The sequence below is a fragment of the Lepisma saccharinum genome, chromosome 1 (genome assembly GCF_977018435.1).
Source record: "Lepisma saccharinum chromosome 1, izLepSacc3.1, whole genome shotgun sequence".
Taxonomy (NCBI): Eukaryota; Metazoa; Arthropoda; class Insecta; order Zygentoma; family Lepismatidae; genus Lepisma; species Lepisma saccharinum.
In genome coordinates this window covers 155,009,837-155,032,934 of record NC_139229.1, presented here as the reverse complement: position 1 = coordinate 155,032,934, position 23,098 = coordinate 155,009,837, and the positions used below count along the sequence as shown (strand labels likewise).

Sequence of the window (23,098 nt, the reverse complement as noted above, 5' to 3'; positions counted from 1 at the left end):
TTTTCCAAGTCCCGGGGACACCAATGTTTGTATATCGTGATTTTTTTGTAAACCTATTTTTTTTTTGGGGGCGATGTGCCATATACACACGCGCGCGCTGGCGCCTCTTATTATTTGTGCAAGAAAAACATGTTAAACCTGTTAAAACTGCTCTGTAACCCTCTCGTTCTTCACGTCGTACGCGAAAGACTTCTCTGCAATCAGGATAACGCTGCACACGGTATCATCGGGCAGCGCGTCGTGGAACTCGCAGACGACCTTGATGTTGGTTCGATCGTTGACCACCACCTGCTTTCTCTTAGATGTGTTGATGACGAACATCGGTCTGCGGGTTTTGAATTCGCTGGGCGTGTAGTACATGTCCATGCTTCCCTCGGTCACGCGTTTGAAAGAGGTGTAAGCTTCGTAAAGTTTGAGATAATCGTTTTTGGTCATGTCGAGGTTGTAATTCTCGCGCGGGAAGACTTCGTTGCGTCCATTTTTGAGATAAACGTTCTTGATCTTGCAGTCGTCGAACTTGCTGGAATCTTTTTCCTGGTTGTTATTGCGCCCGGTTTGAAAGAACACTACGACGAAATCTGGCATGTCGAACTGTATGTTGTTGAACTGAGTTGTCACGTCGAATTCCATGTGACTTCCCGATGCCATCTTCTGCACGCACTGGTAACCGTGAAAGTGAATCGGCACCTGCGGATTCTTCAAGATCTCCGCTTTGTACTTGAGGGCGTAGTTTGTTTCGTATTCCACGATCGGCATTCTCAATTCCATGCTTCGGATGACGCACTTGGCTGCTTCGGGTAATGTGTTGGCTATCGGCGTGCCGTCGGCGTTCAAGTTGGTGTATCGCATCAGTGCGCCGTTGTCGTTGGCCGCTCTTCGAAACGTGACGCGCAATCCTCCCTTCCACATGATCTCTTTGTAGTCGGAGAAGAATCCCGGCAGCAGACGCATGGGAAAGAGCACCGTGTGACTTCTTGTTGATATTTTCGTCCCCGCTTCGAATCCTCCCGCCTGGTAGTATGCCGCGTCTGTTTTGGATAATTTCAATGTTCCCACTGCCGTCGACGTGATACCTGGATAATCGATTCTGTCGATGACGGTGTTGTGTTTCCTCACCTCCACCTGCGAGAACAGGTGAGGCACGAAGTTGTCCACGAGTATCAAATTTGCATTGGGTGGAAATGCGTCTCCGCTTTCTTTCTTCACCACGTCGAATTGAAGGTAGAGGTCCGCTCTGTGAGGATGAACAAACCCGTCCCCTACGTCCACGTCGTATTCGATCTCCCTGTTTGCTTCGTTGAGATTGGCGAACGTGCGACGGTTCGGAGGAAAAGATTGCAATTCGTAACTTTCGATTTGCTCCATTTTTTACTATGCATGTTATTTATTATACGTTGATCTCCACGATGGCCGTCGTAGTGGCACCTGCAAAATCCACCACCTCTCCTTTCTCGTTCGTCACCACCAACTCTATGTCGTCTATGCGGTTGCGACATACTGGAAAATAGATCGGCGAAGAGGGCGTGTAGATGATCGGTTCCATGAATTCGGAGCTGGGTTTGAATGTGGCTATGATTCCTGTCTGCTTGTGACTTCCTAACAATCCGTCCGAAGATTTAGTGATCATGCCTTCCGCCACGTTGCAGTGAACGTTTAGAGTTTCTATGGCTAGAAATTTAGGAATGTTGGTTGCCGTATGTTTGATGCCAGCTTCGAGTTTGGTGTCGTTCTCGAAACCTAAAAGTTCTCCCATGGTGCCCAGGTTCACGGTCTCCATCGCGGATAGGATTTCCACTCTGTGCGTGACCGAATTTTGAGAAAGGTACGTGCCTTTGGGTAAGTGAGCTTGCAAAGTGGAAATATTGTATTGGCCTGGCGTGACGACGATGTGTTCGCTTCCGACACTAATTTTATTATTGTGCAGCGTGACGTTAGGTATGAGGTACATGCTGTAGAATGCACGGAGAGCTACGGATTTAGGATAGACGATGTCGTCGTGCAGCGTGAGTTTCAGGATCGAAGATTCGCTCGTGAGATGGAACACGCCCATCGTGTTTAAGATTCCACAATGCTTTCTGAAAATGTTCCACCGACGGGTTATTTATTTTAGACATGTATGCGAGAACAGAAAGGCATAGGTGGCCGCAGTTAACATCGGTGAAACCCTGGATGCGTTTGTCATTGTAGTAGAGGTTGGCAACACTGAGATACTTCACCAACCTGGCAGGCGGTGTGCCACCGAATGAATCGAAAACAAATGCTTTGTCATCGTCAATTTTGAGGTAGCATATCCAATGTGTACCACGATTTTTGTAACTGTCCAGGTTGACCACGCCATACTCTTTTTTCTTCACAGCAGAGGGTAGAGAATCGGACATGAAAACACCCCTGAAGTTTCTTATTCCCAACAGTTCGATTAGAGATTCAATATCGAAGTTGGACAGGGCTTCTTCTTTTTTTTATATTTTTTCAAAGCATCGAGGTTGCTTTTTTGCTTTTTGGTTATACCTTTCCCCTTCTTCTCCATAGCCAGATTGTGACGTTTTTGTTCTTCCAGTTCCGCCTTGTTCTTCTTCGAGTCGATGACGGTTTTCGCGATGGCGGCGCTTCCGCCGGCCAAACTTCCAACGGCCCCCAATGCTGCCAGGATGGCCGGGATGCTGAATATGAAACCTCCGATTTTTTGCTGTTTCCGCGAACGCTGCAAGCGTCTCAATTGAGGTGTGCTGAGAAGTAATTTCATTCCGTGTCCTTTCGTCAAGCAAGAACGTTTCTTCTCACGTTGTTTCTTGGTGAGTAACCCATCGAGGGCACCTAGATTTTTCAGATTGGAGTATGGTATCTGGTACACGACACCTTTGGGCTTCATGTTGATGCTCTATATGTTATCTTCACGGTATGTTATTTATATATATGTTCTGAGATTTTTTTTTGCTTTGTGTAATTTTTTTTTGGTATGTTATTTATATATAAATGTTCTGAGATTTTTTTTTGGTCCGTATAATTTTTTTTCAAGGATATACTGCGCGCAGAACTGTTACACAAATTCTATTACGTGCTTTGTTTTTTTACCAAGAAGTTCTTTTGTACCCTTGTACACGATTTGAGTTTTGTTCTCGATTAAAATAGCTAGCTTCTCGTCGGATAACATGTTAGCGTATCGATCTGGTAAAAATAGACTGTATTGTGCGTTGAGCAACAGACGTGCCTTGGGACCATACTGGGTAGAAACAATTGAACCGGAAGTTATCGTGTAAGGTTTGTCCACTTCCAATTCCTGAATTTTTACATACTCTACTGTCAAATTTAGCATTTGTTTTAATGCTTGAAAGTCACTCATTTTTTCAGTCGTCATATTGAAGAGAAATTTTCAGTGTGTGTGTTAGAGAAATTTAATTTTTTCACAATGTGTGTTATTTATATACACTGAAGATTATTTTTTTTCACGATGTGTGTTATTTTATATATTTTTTTTTCACGAGATTTTTGTATCGAAGATTTTTTTTTGTCTGTGTTAGAGGAAGAAAGTTTGTGCTTCGGAAAATGCGATAATGTGCGTGATGATATCTTCCGTCTCTTGTTTCGACTTATGCCAATCATCTGTGAATCGTCTTCTCCCCAGCCTCGCCTCGTGCAGTTCATCTAACCTATTGTTTAATTTTTCCCCTGCGACCGAAAAAAGAGTGTCGAGATCGCCGCACCTCATGCCACTAATTTCCCGAAGATAATCCTTAACAGCCATTTCACAAGGGATGCGAAATTCCGGCGTTGATCTCGCTATGATCAAAAATTTTCTTATATCCTCACAATCTCCGTTTACTGCATGTTTGAATATTTTACACAGCAGTTCGTGTGGCAAGACGGTTATACCAGACATGATGGTTTTTTTTTTTTACTGTATGTTATTTATATACCCCATCCAAGTTTTTGTTTCGTGTTCATGGCGATGGTGGTGCCCAGTGCTGCAACTCTTTCTCCCAGCGAAGCGTCTCTGCTAACGAATCTTTCGAAAGCTGCGTGCTCTAACTTTCTGTCTGCTTCGTGACGTGCATCCAGATCGGAGCGAGTGGTGTTGTAAGCGATGTCGTGATCTTTGCATGCGGCGTCCAACAGATTCACACCCTTGTCTCCTCTCTCCAATCTTTTCTCGAGTTTGGTACCTGGTCCGCAGTACTGGTAGCCAGGTAAATGCATCTCGAAAGGTAACTTGTTGATGATGTCGTTCACGAGACCCTTTCCTTCGGCCACGTTCCAGAATCTCGGAGGCAGCGTGTTGATGATTTTAATGAGGTACCCTATGCCCTTGTCGTCGTTTACGATGAAGTTGGAAAGTTTTGTGCTGATCATGTCCACGATGCCAACCTTCTCGTTGTAGAAATTACGATTGCCTGCATTCTCCTCTCCTGCAATAACCAACAACCTGTCTATGAGCTTGCGCACGTCGTCCACCCAAACGAATTCTTTGGGTAGGGTGTTGTAGAGTTTGACGCCGCTGCCTGTTTTGACCTGGTTCCATATCGGTTTGATGAGATTCCTGTACTTTTCACCGCTGCTCGATTTCACCCTATTCTGCGTGGCGTCATTGTTCTGGTACAAGGCATCCGTCATGATCAAAATTTCCTTGTAACTCTGGTAATCTTCGTCGGTGTAATCTTTCGGCTGCTTTTTGGCAACGAGTTCCCACAGTCCCACCGTACCCGGATACCTGTTCCAGCTATTCTTATCGCCTAAATTAACTTTAATGTCGTTGCCTTCGAAGGTCACCTTCGATTTCCCAATCTTCCATACCACACCGCCGCCTTCATTGGTTTCCATGGTGGGATACAATCCGAACACTTCATCCTTGTCGAACTTGCCCGTGCTCAGGTAGTCTCGTGCCAAAGGTCCCAACTCGATCTTATCCAAAGACGACGGCGTGCTACCTATGGCTCGATGTCGTGCCGGTACGTCCCTTAGTTCGAACGGCGTTGAAGGAATGCTCGAAATAGGCGTGGGTACGGTGTAACTTTTAGCTGCAAGTGGTACGAGTTCGTTGATCAAATTTTTATTTTGTTCTGTGACGCCTTTAATTTCTTTACCTAGATTGCTGATGGCATCGATCACAGGTTGATCTTGACGTTTCTTCTCTTCGTAGAATCCGCGATTCTCGGATTTCCAACCTTTGAAACGTTTCGCGAGGTAGTTTCGCAACTTGAGATTTTCGTCTTCGATTTTTCGTTTCGTCATAGCGTTATTTATACACGTCGTTTCTCACAACGTTGCAACGTTTAGAAAGTCGTTGATTTTGTTTCTGTATTTTCCGTCGTTGGGTTTCCTCGTCATGTCGATCGTCGCGAATCCGAAATCGTCACTGTTCCAACAGTGGGAGCAGCATTCCGAAAATTGATTGTAGTTCATGTCTCCGCCTACGTAGTCATCGTACGCGTGCTTGAGGTTGGTGTGATCTTGACGAAACAAACATGTGAAATTAGCGTTGTCGCGTACTAACTGTTTTGGAATTTTGGAAAACGTTTGAGCTAGGTAAAAGCAATCCATTCCTTTGTGACGACCTTGCGTGAAAAAGTTGCGAATTTCATTTTGATTTTCCAGGATGACGTCGTCGAACACAACGACTGAATTTTCACGGCAATCGTCGAGGGGTTTTATTTCCGAAGAGAACGTTGCAATATCCAGACCATCGTACAGTTTCATCAGTTGCTGGTATTTGGATTGCTCCAAACTTTTCGAGAACACGTACAGGTGCCTGTTCTTCCAATCTAACCAATTCGGTGCGAGGAGAAAATTGTCCACGAGCAGTGTCGTTTTCCCACACTCAGAAGGACCTACGATTAGACAGCGGATGCTGTCGGGAAGCAACTCACCGTTTTTTTTTTCGTTTGATTTTCCGAATCCGGTAGACGCTTCACCACGTTCCACGTACTCACAAGATCACTTCGTTCGCGTCGATCCAACTCTTTTCCGGAAGTCCCAGCCATTTGACAAACAGTTTGTCACCTTTCCTACGCAATACTTTCTCGATGAGGTACGTGTCGGGATGTTTTGTTTTAGAGAGTTCCTCTTCGTAAAATCTTCCTTTCAAAATCTCGCCGCTACTATCTTTTATTATATACGTGTGTCGGTTTCCGGGTAAAACTCGAACCACCGTAAAAAGTTCTGTGCTCCAATTTTTTGTGAACCCCTTCTCGAAGGTGCGTTTGAATTTGCTGATCCTCACCTGGTCTCCAATTTTGAATTTTGATTTCTTGGTAGTCGTGGGAGTGTACTTTGGACAGTAAACTGTAGAAATTAAACGCTGCTCGTCAGATTTCGTAACGTCAGCTGGCTTCATGCCTATCGTTCTGTGTACCGTATCATTATAGGTATCGACGAGTTCCGGCAGGATGTCGACCCATTTGTAATTTCCCCGAAGCGTGAATCGTTTCCACATGTGTGTTTTCAAGGTTCGATTAAATCTTTCCACGATGCTGGCTTTGATGTGACTGAAAGTCGAATAATGTCGAATGTCGTGTTTCCGAATAAATTTTTGGAATACGGCATTGTAAAATTCCTTCCCGTTGTCTGTTTGCAAAAACCGTGGTCGTCTGCCGTTTTCGCGAAAAATTGTCTTGAATGCTTCCGTGACGCATGTTCCCGTTTTGGCCTTCAAAGGTAGAGCCCACGCGAATTTCGAAAATGTGTCTATGACGGTAAGGAGGTACTTGTTACCCTTGTTCAATTTATGAACGTTTTTTAGATTGCCGCTGCTCATCTCCACGAGGTCACTTTGCCAGAGGTCGTCGATTCCCTTGGTCACCACCGCCAAACGTTCGTAGTTGCGACGTGCAGGTTTATGCAATTCTTCGACGATGGCTTGCCTAGACATTTTTTTTAGAGATTACGTTTGAAGAGAAGCACCAGCGTGATGGGATTCAAAGAGGGTGGCACCTCGCTCGTGTTTTGAATGATCAGCTTATCGCCGGCACTCACGTCAAAAACGGTGAGATCTTCGTCTTCGTGTATTTCATATATGTTGCGCGTTTCGTTCCAACGTGCCAGAGGAATGTTTCCTGCTTTCTGAACACCACGATTCGATATCAAGGTCATGGTGGGAACGCTAGCTTTTCTGCCGTGAGACCAGTACGAAAATTCGTTTATCTGAATCGTGCCATCGAGGAGAAACTTGTAGTACGGATGATAAGGATGCAACATGTACAGTTTGTTACCTTCGACGAACGTGGAGATTCTCTGTTGATTGGGTACGCTGTTGATTTCGATGGCTTGCAGAGAATGCAGTTTAGCAAATTTAGTATCGACGCTAACGAGGTTGCTGTGAAGCTGTCCCAGTGTATTTTGTACGGGCAACAAATGTTCGACGATGGTATCCGTTACTGAAGAAAATGACGGTTTGATTTTCACTTCCACGTTCAACTGCTTGAAGTTTTCGTTGAGTTCTTGTAATTTGGCACCGAAAGAGGCCAGCGTCGATTCCTGCGTGGATTCCAGCACTCCAACTTGATCTCTGATGTTGACGACGATACTCTGAAGGTTCTCGACTTGATTCAATTTCGAACTTTTCTCGGTAAGATCGTTCACGATGCTTCGCATCTCGGTAAACTGTGTGTGAAGGTCGGCGACGCTCTGCGAAGTGGGCAGCGTCGACACCAGCGAAGTAAGTTCGTCTCGAATCTGTTCCACGTTCGCTGTTTCCGTTTCCAGTCGTTTCAGCATACGTGATATGCTCCTTTTCAAAGCGTGCAATTCTTTTGAGGTGGGGAGATTGGCCACCCTACTCTCGAGATCGCTCAACGAACTTTTGATGTCGCTCGATTCGGATAGTACCGTCACCGCCGTTTTCAATTTTTCCAAATCTTCGCTCGAAGGTACGCTCGTCCGTAACAATTCCAAGTCACCCTGTATGTTGTCCAGTACGTGATGAAAATGAGCAAGATTTGTTTCGACGTTCAAATTTTCTAAATATTCGATCTTCTGCTGAACCGTGCTCAACGTGTCTTGTATGCTCGTCAACGCACTGGCTTCAGCGTGAATATTTTTAATTTCTTCGTTGATCAACTCCAGAGACGCCTGAAGCGTAGCGATGGTGGTTTGAATGTGTTCGAAATCTTGATAAGCCTCCAATTGAATTTTTATGTTCGCGACGCTTTTGCTGATGACCTGTAGTTCGTCTGACGATGGTAGGTTCGTCATGGTATCTTCCAAAGTCTGTAACTTGGATTTAATTTCTTCCAACGTGCCGGCGAATTCTTCTTGTAATTTGGAAACAACAACATGCAAGCGTTCTACATCAATATCCTTCACGACGGTTTGAAGTTCAGAGAAATTCTTTTCGATTGCCGAAGTTCGTTCTTCGATTTCAAGTTTCAATTTTTCCAAATCTTCATTTTTCGATTGAAATTGTTGTAATTTGGCCAAATCATTTTGAAGGTTATCCACGCTCAACTGTATATTTTGAACATTGTCGTAAGAAGGTACGTCGACGTAATTTTTTATGAGCGTTTTCAGTTCGGAATCGATTTTCAGAATGGGGTCGAGACATTGCGTTTGGAGCGTAGCGATCTCCGACTCTAAACTTTTGTTTAAGGTCTCCTGCAAAGCGATCAAATCGCTCCTCAACTTTTTAATTCGGACGTCCAACATGAGAATCTCTTCTGCGTGGTCTACACGCTTAGTGTTGCCGAAAATATCGTTAGGCATTTTGGTTAACGGTTATTTATAATAGGATAGACGATTCGTAATTCTACGAAGAGAGGAATGAGTTTGTCGTAATCTCCGAGGAGTTCGACGTACAGGTAATCTCCTGCAGAAACATCGTACGTAATGTTAGAAAGCATCTTGTCGTGCTTGATTCGAAAAATGTTCTTGCCGGTAGATATTTTGATTTCGCCTACGTTTTCCGGATTCACAGCGATTTGAAGTTTTCCATCGATCGGAATTTCGTAGAAATGTAAATTGTTGTTGAAGACGTAAAACATCTTGCCCACATCGTCATCCAATTTCGTCCAAATGCTGTTAAGGTGAACAATCAGTAGACCGTTGAGTTTAGTTAACATGGAAGGTAGAAATTCATGATCTGTCGTCGTGTGGTGTACAGTCTCCATGTTGGTTTGTTTTCGGAAACCAAAAAGATTCATATTATGCTGGTTATTTAAAATACGGTCAAAGTTTTTTGTAATGACAGTCAGTGTTTTTTTTTTGTAATGACTAACAAAATGATTTTTTTTTGTTTTTTTTTTGTTTTGTTTTTATGAATCTTCTGTTGAAGATGGGCATATGTTGCAGGTTTTGCTTTCTGCTAAGCGATAGTGCCCCCACGGCAGTGTGTGGATTCCACACTGGAGAACGCACCTCTTGTCGTCGTTGGGACCCAGGGCAATCTTCCTCACTTTGTTGGTGGTCAACACATGGTCGACGCTCTGGATGCGCTGTTCTTCTCTTAGAACCGACGACCTGGTTTTGAGACAATCCACGAAGTCCTCAAATGTGAGATGCTCCCGAACCACCTGTCTGCCGACACCCTTGGCCTTCTTGGTAACGCTGCCCTCGGCTTTGATGGTATAGGCCTTGGCGCGAAGACCTGCAAACTCGAGAATCACGTCTCCGTCCTTCTCATCTTTGAGTTTGCCAGGCACCTTCTTGTTGCGGGCCAGGATGCCGTACTGGTTCGGCTGGGGATAGCCCGAGGTGTCGAAGAGCTCTTCAAGAGCTGGAACTGTGGCTATATCCCCGTATGCGTCGGCTGTGCGAACGTGGTACACCAAGCTGTCCGTGTCCGTGTAGAGAAGCGAGATGTTGTGGCCGTAGTGTGGACGTAATATGTCGTAGTATGTTTCGAACATGTGGAGCTTGCTCAGATCCAGAACAGTGGCTCCAACGTAGATGGGCTTGGTGAGTTTCACCACACCTTGCCTCATGTGAATCAGAGCCAGCTGCTCGTTATAGATTGTTCGAGACTTGAACAATGGACTCGCGACAAGCTGACGACATCGCTCTTTCCTCGTCACCAATTTTATGTCCACGCGATTCCGTACATTCTCCATGGTCTTGCCAAACACCGCATTATTCATGAGCTTGAAGAAATCCTTATCAAGCTCGGACGTAGCTGCGGTGCGGTGTTCAGTGTTGACTTCAATATATGGACGCAACCATCGAGAATGCTCGAACTTGAGGATGTGGTGAACTGCGTGGACCGTGACTTCTTGCTGCATCAACCACCGGAGATTCTGGTAGTGAAGAACGTAATTCTTTTTGGGTTCGAAATCCATGACGAGCTTCTTCTGGTTGGAATCGGGTGGACACTTGAACTCGGGTGCAGGGGGGAGATCGCAGAACAAATCCTGCAGCTTCTCGGAGAACTCGAGGTCCACCTCGGCAAAGAACCCATGTTCCGAATCGTCGAAACCTTCAACGTCGAAGTTGGAAGGGTCAGCCCACTCGAACCCTCTAAAGGGGAGTGGCTGCATCATGGAGTGCCCGTACAAGTTATTCACGTCCGTATGCATGATGTAGCTCGACGGTTGGGTGGAGTCGTAGCCAGTAGCCATGTGACGGTTGTTGGCGCGCGCGTGCCGTTGCGACACCTGGACCATGCCACCCCGCACGGCACGTTCCACAAACAGCATCATGTCCACGTCCGAAAGAAGCTCCAGCTTGATTTTCGTCACCAGAAACATGGCTGACCACGCCAGTCCGGGGAGACTATAGAAGTAGGCGGGATCCAGGTGGTAGATGTTCATAGCGGTCGCCCGGAACGTCTGGAACACATCGGCGAGGAGCGTCACATCAAGTCTGAGGTAGGCGTCGTGGTAGTCTCCGAGAGTTCGACAACCTAGCTCGCGCCACATGGACTGGGCGTGATGATATTCATCGTCGGTGATGTTCGAGCCTCGTAGCTGACTGTAGAACTTCGCCTGGGGAGGTAGCGACGTCTCCGCAAACTTGGTAGAGTCGGTGACGTATTCGTAGGGGTAGACCCCCTTACGCCTGAAGAGACCGGCGTCCAAGTTCGGAAAATTCGCAGAGGTGATGAGCATTTGTTCGTTGCTCAGCTTCCCTGCAAGAGCATCGAGGCTGGCCGGGAGGAACCTCAGGGAGTCGAGGAAGCGAAGCTCGATGCTCCTGCTTTTTGAGTCGGCGGGGATCGGCACCCACTTGCTGACGCTAATATAACGCTCCTCGTTTTGTGCCAGGACATTGATTCTTGCATTGTCGTATCCAAGATGTTTGATCAGGTGGTGAAAGTCGTACCCCGAGCCATTGTGAAAAAACACAGGGATGAAGCGCGGGTCCCGGGCCAAGCGGTTGCAGTCGTTGCACCAAGGACCAACATACCTACCGTTAAAATGATCGTGGTGTCGGACTTTACGGTTGTTGGCGGTGTATTCCTCAGCGCAGACAGGGCAAGCGATGGCCTCGTTGTGTCTACGTTGATCGTCGGGGGACAGTGGGAACATAGACATGGGAGCCAACAATACCTTCCCTATCTCGATGGCCTCGTCAACCATCCTCTCGAGGAAGTGTTTGGCTGCGTCGGGACCACGGTACACATAGGGCTCGGGGTCGATGTGTTGATCTCGTCGCACCACAACATAGGCGAAACTGGATGCCTCGTGGAGTTGGTAAGGGGTGGTGGAGGAAACTTCAGGATCGGGATCGCAAGTAGACAGGGGTTTGAGGAAGGCCTCGAAGTCTGCAATGATGATAGCGGGGTGTTCCACCATGGCACCGTGCGTGCGAAAACACTCCACGGTACCAGGTTCGGACAAGACTGCCACCCCAGGCTCGTTGGCATTGCAATAGAGTTTGTGGCAAGCAAGCTTCTCGACAGCGATGTTGGAACCTCTGATGCGGTGATAATCCTGCTGTTCTTGATTATCAAAAATAGACAAGCACCTGCGACAAACTTCTATGCTACCATTATGCTTGCTTTTTTGACTCGACACCAACCGGGAGAGCGAGCGAATGAGGGTGTAGTGATGGCGAGTTTCATCCTTGATGAGCAGAAGGTGAATTTCCTGCGCACCGTCGACGTCTACGTCGCTCACCCGGATAGGGTACACCATATTTTCGTCAGTGAGGCCATAAACATTGATGGCCAACCGCGGGTTGTGTGTGCGGGCCTCGAACTTGCGAATGTCCGAGACCTCCACCGGGTAGTCGATCCCAGCAATGGCATCTTTCAGCTCTGGCTCGTAGGGTAGGTAGTGGTTAACTCGGTATGGATGGTTTTTCCAGTGGACAGGGTGCAACGCTGCAAGCACACACCATACGAAGCACTTGGCGTCACTGTTCTGAATGTTCAGGACGGCCGTCTTTTCCACAATTGCTTCTGGTAAGAGTACGTAGCTGGAGGCGGAGAGAGGCACAAACTTTGAAAGTTTGACGCGCAGTTCGTGAGGCTCCCCACACAGCGAACCCCCCGAGCCCTTGGCTTGATGTTCTTCTTGCTTTGCCACCAGCTCCTCAACAAACTTGTTGTAGATGTCCTCGAGGTTGTTGACATCCGCCAGATGCAGCGTCTTCGCCTTGGTGTTGTGGCAGAAGCTGTAAATTTCATCAGACGGCCTTTTGTACCGGCAACGTAGCGATGCGTAGAATTTGATGGAGTGCGTTGCAAGCGCATCGCCGAGGATGGAAATAATTTGCGCTTGCGCGTTCTCTAAAAAGCTACGCACGTCGCATGAGCCCTCCGAAATAAAAGGAAAGTCCTCTAACGAACGCTGGAAAGCAGACTGGTCTGCTTTTATCGCAGGCTTGACGCGTTTGGCGAGTGGTACATTGATGGAGGCTGCTTCTGCCTTCCTCTTGGTGGAGGTCGAAGGCTGGGCCCCAGATGTATTTTTGCTTAGGCAAGTAAGCTTATGCTTTTTGGCATACGCAATTGTAATGTATTTATTGCATCCGGAACACAGTTCGGTGGCAGCCAAATGCTTGCTTGGCACGCAGGTGCAACAATGTCTTGCAAAATTTTTGCTTGATATGGCTGTTTTGCACACAGGGCAACTTTTCATGGAGCGCATTTTTTTTTGGGTATGTTTATTTATATGTGATCGGTTGGTGGTAGAGTGTTGTCTTCCTCAAATATGTGCTTTAATCAACCCTATAAAAAAATTAAAAAAATATATAAGAAAAATATGATTGTAGATAGAAAAAAAAAATATTGTATGCATGTGTAATTCTATTTAGCTTATTTTTGCTAGACACAAATCTTCTTCAGATTTTATTGCCCACTAATATATTTTTCTACCAATCTAATAGAGGTGTGAAACTATGAAAATGTTCTGAGACAATCTTCTCTAGAATATTCTTCCCCAAAGCTAATGTTAACAACCTGTTGTAACCTAAGCATCGTGTGTATTGCATCCGGCAAAGCCACGCTAACGCCCAAGCAGCTCGCTATTATGTGCCTGCACGCTCCGGATATGCTGACGATCTTCCATCCCAGCTCGCTGTTGTGTGCCTGCATGCTCCGGTTATCTCGCTTGCTCTGAAACAAAATATAAACAAAACAAATTGTATACACCCAAGCAAGCCGCTATTTATGTACTTGCACGCTCCAGATGTTGCGGGGTAGGTGTACTGACGAGGCTCACCGTTGTGTAACTTTCGTCGTCCCAAGGCCTACGTATTGTTGATAGCACACGCAGAGAGGAGAGGGAGCAAAATTGTAGTTTTTCTAGATGTGTTTGCGCCATAATACAGAAATAATAAGAGGCGCCAGCGCGTGCACGTGTGTGTGTGGCACATCGTTCCCGAGAGAGGTTTACAAAAGTCACGATATAGTGTCCCCGGGACTTGGAAGATTACGATAAGGTGCATTCGTACTTCAATAAGAAAATGCATTATTTACTTATCACGCTGTATCAGCGCAACGAATAAATGCACGGAACGTGATCTACCGATAGATAGGCGCGCGCGCGCGCGTGTGTGGCATATCGTTCCCGAGAGAGGTTTACAAAAACCGTGTCCGGATTGGCACTCGAAGTCGCGTCCAAGTCGTCCGAATCTGTCACTTTTCCCGCCAGGTGTCAGCCCGAACTTCACCCACCGCGCTCTGGGGCGCAAACAAACATGACAATAATTTCCACCTAACTACCCACATTAAAAATATAACACGCTATTTCATCATTTACGTTTTCTGCATTCAGTATTATCGATAAAATATTAAAATATAACTGAGTTTTACATCCTCTAATCAGTAAATATTGTGTGTACAAAATAAAAGTTAGAATATGGCTGCCAAGCGTGCATCTGTCGCCCTCCGACTCCACGTCTACCGCAAATTCAGACAACAGAGATTGGCTGAGTCCCGGATGGAACAGTGTAGGTGACATCTGCTGCTGATTCGGACGGCCACTTCTATTAGTCAGTGTTGCCAATTCCCATTTGTAGGTTAGCTTCGCCTGTAAAATATCACATGATGAAATATTCTTCAGGTAAGTTGGCAACATTGAACCGCAATTGATGTTACCAGTGTTGTCAACTTCTATTTGTAGGTTAGCTTCGCCTGTAAAATATCACATGGTGAAATATTCTTCAGGTGAGTTGGCAACATTGAACCGCAATTGATGTTACCAGTGTTGTCAACTTCTATTTGTAGGTTAGCTTCGCCTGTAAAATATCACATGGTGAAATATTCTTGAGGTGAGTTGGCAACACTGAACCGCAATTGATGGCACTCAACCCGTGCACCTCCACTAGTCAATATTGCCAACTCCCATTCGTAGGTTAGCTTCGCCTGTAAAAATAACATGTGATGAAATATTCTTGGGGTGAGTTGGCAACACTGATCGCCAATTGATGTTGGTGAACCCGGCTACCTCCACTAATCAGTGTTGCCAACTCCCATTGGTAGGTTAGCTTCGCTTGTAAAATATCACATGGTGAAATATTCTTGGGGTGAGTTGGCAACACTGCAAGAAAGCCTCAAGCGTTGCCAACTTCTTGCTTGAGGTTAGGTTATACCCAAAAACAAAAACCTTGGTGATTTTTTCGAGTGAGGAGTTGGCAACACTCTCGGTTAACTCGTCCTCCTCTCTCACTCTTCCTTCCTCTCTCCTTTTTTGTAATAGGGTAAAAAATAGCTTAAAAAGTGATGTCAGAGCTTTTTCTGGCCATTTTTTCTTTCATTGTAGGTTAGTTTAGTGCGTAAAACGTCGTAAAATAAAAAGTAGGTCAAAGGACGTCGCCAGAACGTAGGGTTCCACCTACTACTGTAGGTTAGCTTCGCCTGTAAAATATCACATGGTGAAATATTCTTGAGGTGAGTTGGCAACACTGATCGCCAATTGATGTTGCCAGTGTTGCCAACTCCCATTCGTAGGTTAGCTTCGCCTGTAAAATATCACATGGTGAAATATTCTTGGGGTGAGCTGGCAACACTGCAAGAAAATGAGGCTCATGCCTTACGAGAGAAATCCATTAAGGCGAGCCTCACCGAGCCTCATTTTCGGTCCTTGAACCGGGGACACTGTACTACTGCGGTTAAAGCAAAAAATGAAGCTAGAAATAGTTGTCTTAATAGAACTACAAGATCAAATAGAGAAAAATATGAAAATCTGAAAAAGCATGCTAAGAAAATGTGTAGAGAAAAGAAACGCCAAGCAGTAAAAACACAAATAGAAATGTTACAAGAACTAAACACCAAAAAAGAATATAGAAAATTCTATCGAACCCAGAAAGTTATAACACAACAGTATAAACCAAGAACTAGAAACTTAAAATCCAAAGATGGTCAAATCCTAACTGAACAAGCAGAAATAATGAATAGATGGAAAGAACACTTCCAGGGAGTTCAACACAACCAGGATTTAGAAGTGCCCTACTGGAATACGATGAATCAGCAGGATAATGAAAACATATTAGTTGATGCACCAACATACGAAGAAGTGGAGACAGTAATTAAAAACTTTAAAAAAATGAAAGCACCAGGAAATGACAATATGAACAGTGAACTTATACAAGCAGCTGGAAAAGAAATGTATCGTAGAATACATAAACTTATAATTAATATATGGAATCGAGAACAAATGCCAAATGATTGGAACATAGCACTAGTGTGCCCTATACTTAAAAAAGGAGATAAAACAGTCTGAAAATTATAGAGGCATATCACTACTAAATAACCTATATAAAATACTTGCAGCAATAATTAACATCAGACTAACTGATTATGCCGAAGATATTATAGGAGAGTATCAAAGTGGATTTAGGAATAACAGAAGTACTACAGATAACATCCTGATGATGCATTTGATATTCGAGAAATGCTATGAATATGATATAGATTTGCATGTTTTGTTTATTGATTTCAAACAAGCCTTCGACTCAATATATAGACCAACAATATTACAAAGGTTACAAGAAATTGGAATACCAAATAAATTAGTAAGATTAATCCGAATGACAATTCAAAACACTCGAGCCTCAGTTAAAATTGAAAATGCAAGATCGGACTTTTTCGATGTCATGACAGGAGTCCGCCAAGGAGATCCTCTTTCAGCAACATTATTTAATTTAGTTTTGGACTCGGTGATTAAAAAATTAGATGTGAGAGGAGACATCAGTACTAGACTAAAACAAGTCACATCATATGCTGACGATGTAGCTATTGTAGCAAGAACTAAGAAAGCTCTTTCAGAAACGTTTATAAGTCTAGTAGAGGAAGCTGCAAGAGTAGGACTCCAAGTCAATGAAAAGAAAACTAAATACATGAATATTAATAGAACAAACATGAATAATAACAGATCAATATTAATAAATAATTACCCTTTTGAATGTGTTAGTAACTTTACATACCTTGGATCTACACTTAATGAAAACAATAAAATAGAATCTGAAATAGACGAAAGAATAAAGAAAGGTAATAAGGCCTATTATGCAAATGTATCCCTGCTAAAATCGAAACTTCTGAAACAAAATACAAAAATGAAGATATATCTTACTATGATAAGACCAGTGGTTACATATGCTGCTGAAACCTGGACCCTAACACAGAAGGATAGAAACAAATTAAGTATATTTGAGAGACAAATTTTAAGGAAGATCTTTGGCCCAGTACAGATAGAATGTGATGTATGGAGAATAAGAAATAATGTGGAACTAGAAAAATTAATCAATGGTGCAGACATTATACGATATATCAAAAGTCAAAGAATTAAGTGGTTAGGCCACATACAAAGAATGGATAACATGAGAACTATAAAACGTATACTAGAATGGAAACCTATGGGAAGGAGACCAATTGGAAGACCTAGGATGAGATGGATTGAAGATGGATGCGAAGATTTAAAGACTCTCAAAGTTAGAAATTGGAAAGAAATGGCAAAGAAGAGGAAAGATTGGAATGATTTGTCTGAGAAACCCACAAAGGGTTGTGATGCTAATGGAAGAAGATGATGCTCATAATGGATCCTATACTTACCAAAGAGCCAGTGGCGTGCACAGGATTCTCGAAAGAAGGAGGTTTGGTATACATTTTTTAGTAGTCAGCCCTCATTTTGCCATCTTTTCCTGCATTTGATGATCTTTTTTTAGTAATACTGGGCCAAAGGGGGGGTTATAACCCCCCCTCACCCCCCCATTGGGCACGCTACTGTAAACAGCATTATATATGTACAACCACTATGCACCACACAAGTATGTGTTTTATGGGACTAAGCCCATAGCCAGAATTTTATTTCGGTGGTGGGATGGGGCACATCCCTAATAAGCATGGGCATCACCAGTAATATTTGTAGATGGGTCGAAGCCATAGATAAACTTGATTAGTACAATTAATAATGACAATAATTACAATTAATGACAATTGTTATTTTACAATAATAACTATTATAAGTTATTAAAAATATACAAATTTCAATCCAAATGTATCATTATTATTACATAAATGAAGCGACTGCTACTCAATCCACCATATCAGTGAATATCTAACACAATTGTTGTCCATTATTTTTCTTATATTTTGTACAGTTAGTGTACTGAAAATTATAGTTATTGTATTTTGAGTAACTTTTACACAAGCGTTCAAAAGAAGTTTTAACAGTTAGTGGTAAATTTTACTTATAAAGTTTATATTCTATGACCTCTCACAAAGAAAACTAAGTTTTTGAAGTATCCATTTATTCTTTGGATTAAATGGTAAAATATAACCTGGTTCCTCTATACACTAAACTTTTTTGAATGTAATGCAATTTTTACTGTAGTTATAACTTTATTTCTGTTATTAGCAATAAAAATAACATTTAAATTAGACATTTGTAGGGGCTTCAGCCCCCTTAGCCCTCCCCCTGGCTACGTGTCTGTATGGGACTGCATTTAGGGTATAGCATAGTGAACATAACATGCTACAAAGCTGGAGGTCCTGTTTGAACTCCAGGCAAGGGTGAATAAAACCTTATGCAACAGTGAATTTAAAAATTGTAAAGGGAATTTTGGGACAATCATGATATTTTCAGTCTCAATCAGGAACAACACTAGGGAGAGGGAAGCAGCAGTTAAAATTGAGGGGTCATGGGTAGGGTGCAATTCCGAGATTTGAACCCTAACACATCTCCTCTAAATATGGCCATGAAGAAGGATTGTGACTCCAGGCACCATACCAGGAATGAATACATGGAAGAGAGATAGATACCGGAGTGTCTTCCAAAATAATTAATAATACTAATCCATGGAATTATTAGTAATAATGAAGACAATTTTAGCGGCTAAAATTCATGTACATTTCTTCAAATTTATGCATTTCACATACAGAGTTCTCATAGCCGTATTTAGAGGATTTTTTAGAGTTCAAACCCCCCTCTCCAAAACCTCTGGCATGTTGGATTAATGAAGACGAGAAACCAAAATTTGTAACTTATTTTCAAAAATTATTCGAAGCTTCACAAAAATACAACAGGGAGACAATGCTAGGAGGATCGAGCAAGAATTTTCAAACATTTGGAATTCTTGAAATTTGAGCAAAAGAGGTTTAACTCTTGGAATCCCAGCCCACCCTCAAACCTTCCATTTTCACTTCAGCTGTCCTCTTTCCAGTGTTGTTCTTAGGTCAGACTGAATCTTTAAATTCTCTATTTGGTAACGTTTTAAATCACCCTTGATAGGAGTTCAAACCTAGGATCTCCAGCTTCGTAGCACGTTACGTTCACTATGCAGTTGATCTAGTACATACATAACACGGGTTTTACACTGTTTATGAGCAAATTTTTAGACTATCCTTAAATTTTTTAATGTATTGTGCATAATATTTTACAACTTGCACTCAAGGGGCTCCTTTACACTCCATTTTTAACCTTAAGGTAAGGGTTTTAGATAAGGGGATATGTGCTCACTTTGAAGGGTGCAAAATGGCCATACATGCTGAAGCATCCAAAAATTTTAACTAATCAATCAATATTGCATAGGAAAACCTTATGAACACTGAAGAGGGATTTGTACCACCCTGAAGTGATAATTCTAATGAGTTTTCTGAGAGATGCCAAATGCTTGTTTATGATGTTGCATTGACATGTAGGATTGTGTATAAATGTTTGCGAGAACTGCTTTGATTGATTGATTGAGTTGGTGTTTTAAGTCTACTTTATGCACATTAAGGCTAATTGGAACTAGACCTACAGTTTAAAGTGGGATCCGAACTACTATGTGCCTCCACCGGGTATCGAACCTAGACCCCTTGAAAAGAAGGCAACGACGCTACCACTGCACCCACGAGAACTGCTTTGAAGGCAAAGGTATTTGGACCTGTTCTTCCTTTTTCATACACATATACAGTAAGTACAGCATATTCATTAAAACATGACCTACCTCATAGATATGATTGAACTTCATTGTTCTATGTTGTTCCACCTCCTCTTGTCTGTAGTATACATATTGGTCTCTGTCAGACTTGCTGAAATCAAGTAAATGACACTGGTACATTTTTTTGGATTTACAGAAATACCAAACTTTATTTCTACTGACAAGTAGTAACGGAGGGAAAAATGTTCAATAATTACATGTAATAAAATTAACTAAAAATTCATGCTACAAATATACTTATGTAGTCGACTTGACTGAAGCATTTCAGATAAAAGTGGCAATTCAACATCTATATAACAGTGTTGCATAAATAAACATATTTGAACATTTTTACAATTTAGCATTACTTTTGTTGTTATATTGATCAGGTATAAATCCGGATGTGCTGAAGAGGGTGTAGAGCATGAAACAAAGGGTGTGCAAGCTTTGCAACCTGCATCTTCAGACTCTGGCACTGGCTATGGCTATGGCTATTGGGTAGACTAATACAATTTTCTTGAAATGTTTCATAATTCAAACTGAAACAGATGTTAGGAATAACTTATGGTACAAACAGTGGCGTATTCTGAAAATTTGACCTGTTTTACCACACAAATTATTATTTATTGATTAGACATAATAGAAATAAAATACCAATTCAGGTATGCAAGTAAAACAAAACAGAAGTCCACCCACTTCAAATTTTCCGGCAATTTCTATATATATGATAAAAGTTGGTTTACTGGCAGTAAACAAGTAACATGGGAGAATACGACCACTAAACGCAGAGATATAAAAGTGACCAAGAGCACTGGGCAAGGTGTTTATTGTGCTTTTTCCTTCATATTTCATCCAGTCGTTATTAATCTCTATCACTGTGATAAACCTAACAACTCTTCTAATATTTCATGCTCATTCTCTAACAAGACATACCAAGCCAACTTACATTTGCCACCCATTCCAGTAAGTTATGGTGGGTGACACCTGAGATTGGCTTGATAGTTGGCTTACCATATGAAAGTATTAGCATATGATGGGGACCTAGATTCGATCTCAGATTCAACAACAAGTTTCACTAACTGTTCCGTAATTATTGTTAGTATAATATTTGTACTAGCAAAATAATGAAATCACTTGATCTTAGAAAACTCTTTTAAAGTTTTTTGCATGTTATGCACTTACTTGAACATGTTTAATATTCATCTTAACTTGCCATACTTACCCTGTGACAGCAATGTCTGCTATTGTTTTCAAGGGTAAAACAAGCTCTGCAAAATTGTCTGCTTCATTTTGTTCCTCACCAACTGACCAAGCTGCCAGCTCAAACCTAAGAGACTTTGTACCTCCCTCCAGGCTGCTAGCGTCTAGCTCCAAGTACACCTGTAACAGATAGCACACTTATATATACATATATTGTATAGTGTATGCAAGGAAGGTGGGCCAGAAGGGCTAAATAGCAAATAAGAAGGAAATAGGAAGCACTGACCAGACATTGGAAAATTTTAAAATTTTTGTAGCCAGGATCCACATTTTCAGTTGTAGAGGAAAGATGGTGGAAACCAAAGTCATGCAGAGTTGCCAACAGTGAACCTCGACTTCAATCTTCAGTGTTGCCATCAGTGGCGATTTCTCCATGTAGGAAGTGAGGAACTTCCTACAGTTTCATTTATACTTATTTCCAGTTTTCTACTTTTTAAGAGTTTAATGAGTGTTATAAAATTTTGAGCGCAATCAAGGTTCTCTACTCAACTGTCAAGAGTCAATGTGCTAGCTATCACCTGCTCGTTCCAGATCTGTTGCCCAAAGACGACTGACCATCTTTACCTGCTGCTGAGGAACCTTTCTCGTCATCCTACAGGCAGATGGGTGAGGGGCAGTGCAAGGGAGGGAAGGGGTACGGGGGGGAGTGTTGCCCAGTTATATGGTCCCCAAGGAAGGTCCCGTGGGTTCCTCAACAGTGATGCCAACTTTAGCATAATGGTTCTAAACCTAGCAAAATTTGAACTTCCTTGGCACCTAGTACTCTGTGTTTGGCATAATGGAAAATCCAGCATCATCTCAAAAACATGCACCCCTGGGAAACAGAAATTTAATTCTAATGAAGATATTTTGAGGAAATATTTATTTTTAAGAAAATCTCCAGATCTTGTTTGTACTTTTCTAGTGGACTTGTTTCAAACAAACTGAAGTATGCCAACCAAGGGACAAGCTTTTACAGGCCTTGTTTTCATCTTTTCTTTATCCTCCCTGATTTAACAAGGGAGGAACATTTCATGAAAGGAAATCGGTAGAAAGTTGGAGGTCACAAATAAGACAAATGGATGCCGTTACCAGTCATGGAATTTTCTTCAACTTTTTTCAAGAACTATGTAAACCCATTTTTTTTTTTTTGAATGGACGAAATTCCTAATGTTGCTTAACTACAATAAATAATCAATAACGCAGTTCACAACTCCAAAATAGCAAAATAAAATTGAACTTAAAACTAGTACAGTCATCAGAAAATGATAATAAATTAATAATAATTGTATAATTATAATAATAATAATAATAACAACCCCTAGCATAATTTATGAGTTGAAACAGCACCTTTTCTTATCAGGAGGTTGGTATTGGCAAAGCTGTTCTTAATCCATACATGACAGCCAGGGAGGGCCTGCAGCTAACATTACAAATCCAATGGCTATCGAAGGTACAAGGAAGGAAAAGGACTGTAAATACCTTTTCCTGATCCCCCCCCCCTTCAAATAGGCAATAGTTAGGCTGGAGAGTTCAATGAATTAACCAATCTCTAACTACACACTGGTAATGGTTAGGATGGAGAGTTCGTATGAACTAACTGATCTCTAACCGAGTTAATTACAGTTTTTTCCATACAGAATATATGGGAGAGGGTCTACATATCAGCCACGAGTGCAACCCTGTGGCCTGAACAAGGTCACTTCATAACTTTCCCCACCAACCCCATCCTCACCTTTTACATCCATTCCCAACCCCCTCTCCTCACACATGCACACACAACACCCTACTACTCAAGAGTTTTCACCAAGTCTGGTGAGAAACTGGATTCTTCTGTATCAACTACATCTTCTATCTGTACCTGGAAACCCTCCAGGTTGAATACTCACTTCCATTTCTGCCATCAATTTTTCAGTATATGGTGACTGTTTGTTAATTTTTTATTTACTGTTATGTATGTATGTATGTATGTATGTATGTGTGTGTTGGGGGGGAGGGGTGGAGGCACTTTTGATATGAGAAATGCCTATTTGTGAAATTAACATTTTAAGGGACTTTATTTCTGAAGTGACACAACACTGATGTTTGTATT

The 23,098-nt window shown here is 42.6% G+C and overlaps 1 protein-coding gene across 1 annotated transcript in view; it reads right to left on the bottom strand.

Moving 5' to 3' along the window:
- Window positions 1-23,098, bottom strand: part of LOC146002889 (integrin alpha-PS3-like) — a 102,440-nt gene that overhangs the window by 10,905 nt on the left and 68,437 nt on the right. Inside the window, exons 16-17 of the mRNA XM_083140969.1 lie at window positions 20,990-21,147; window positions 19,795-19,879 (exon numbers count right to left, since the gene is read on the bottom strand). Of these exons, the coding sequence (XP_082997095.1) occupies window positions 19,795-19,879; window positions 20,990-21,147 (243 nt within the window). The remainder of the gene's footprint in view (window positions 1-19,794; window positions 19,880-20,989; window positions 21,148-23,098) is intronic.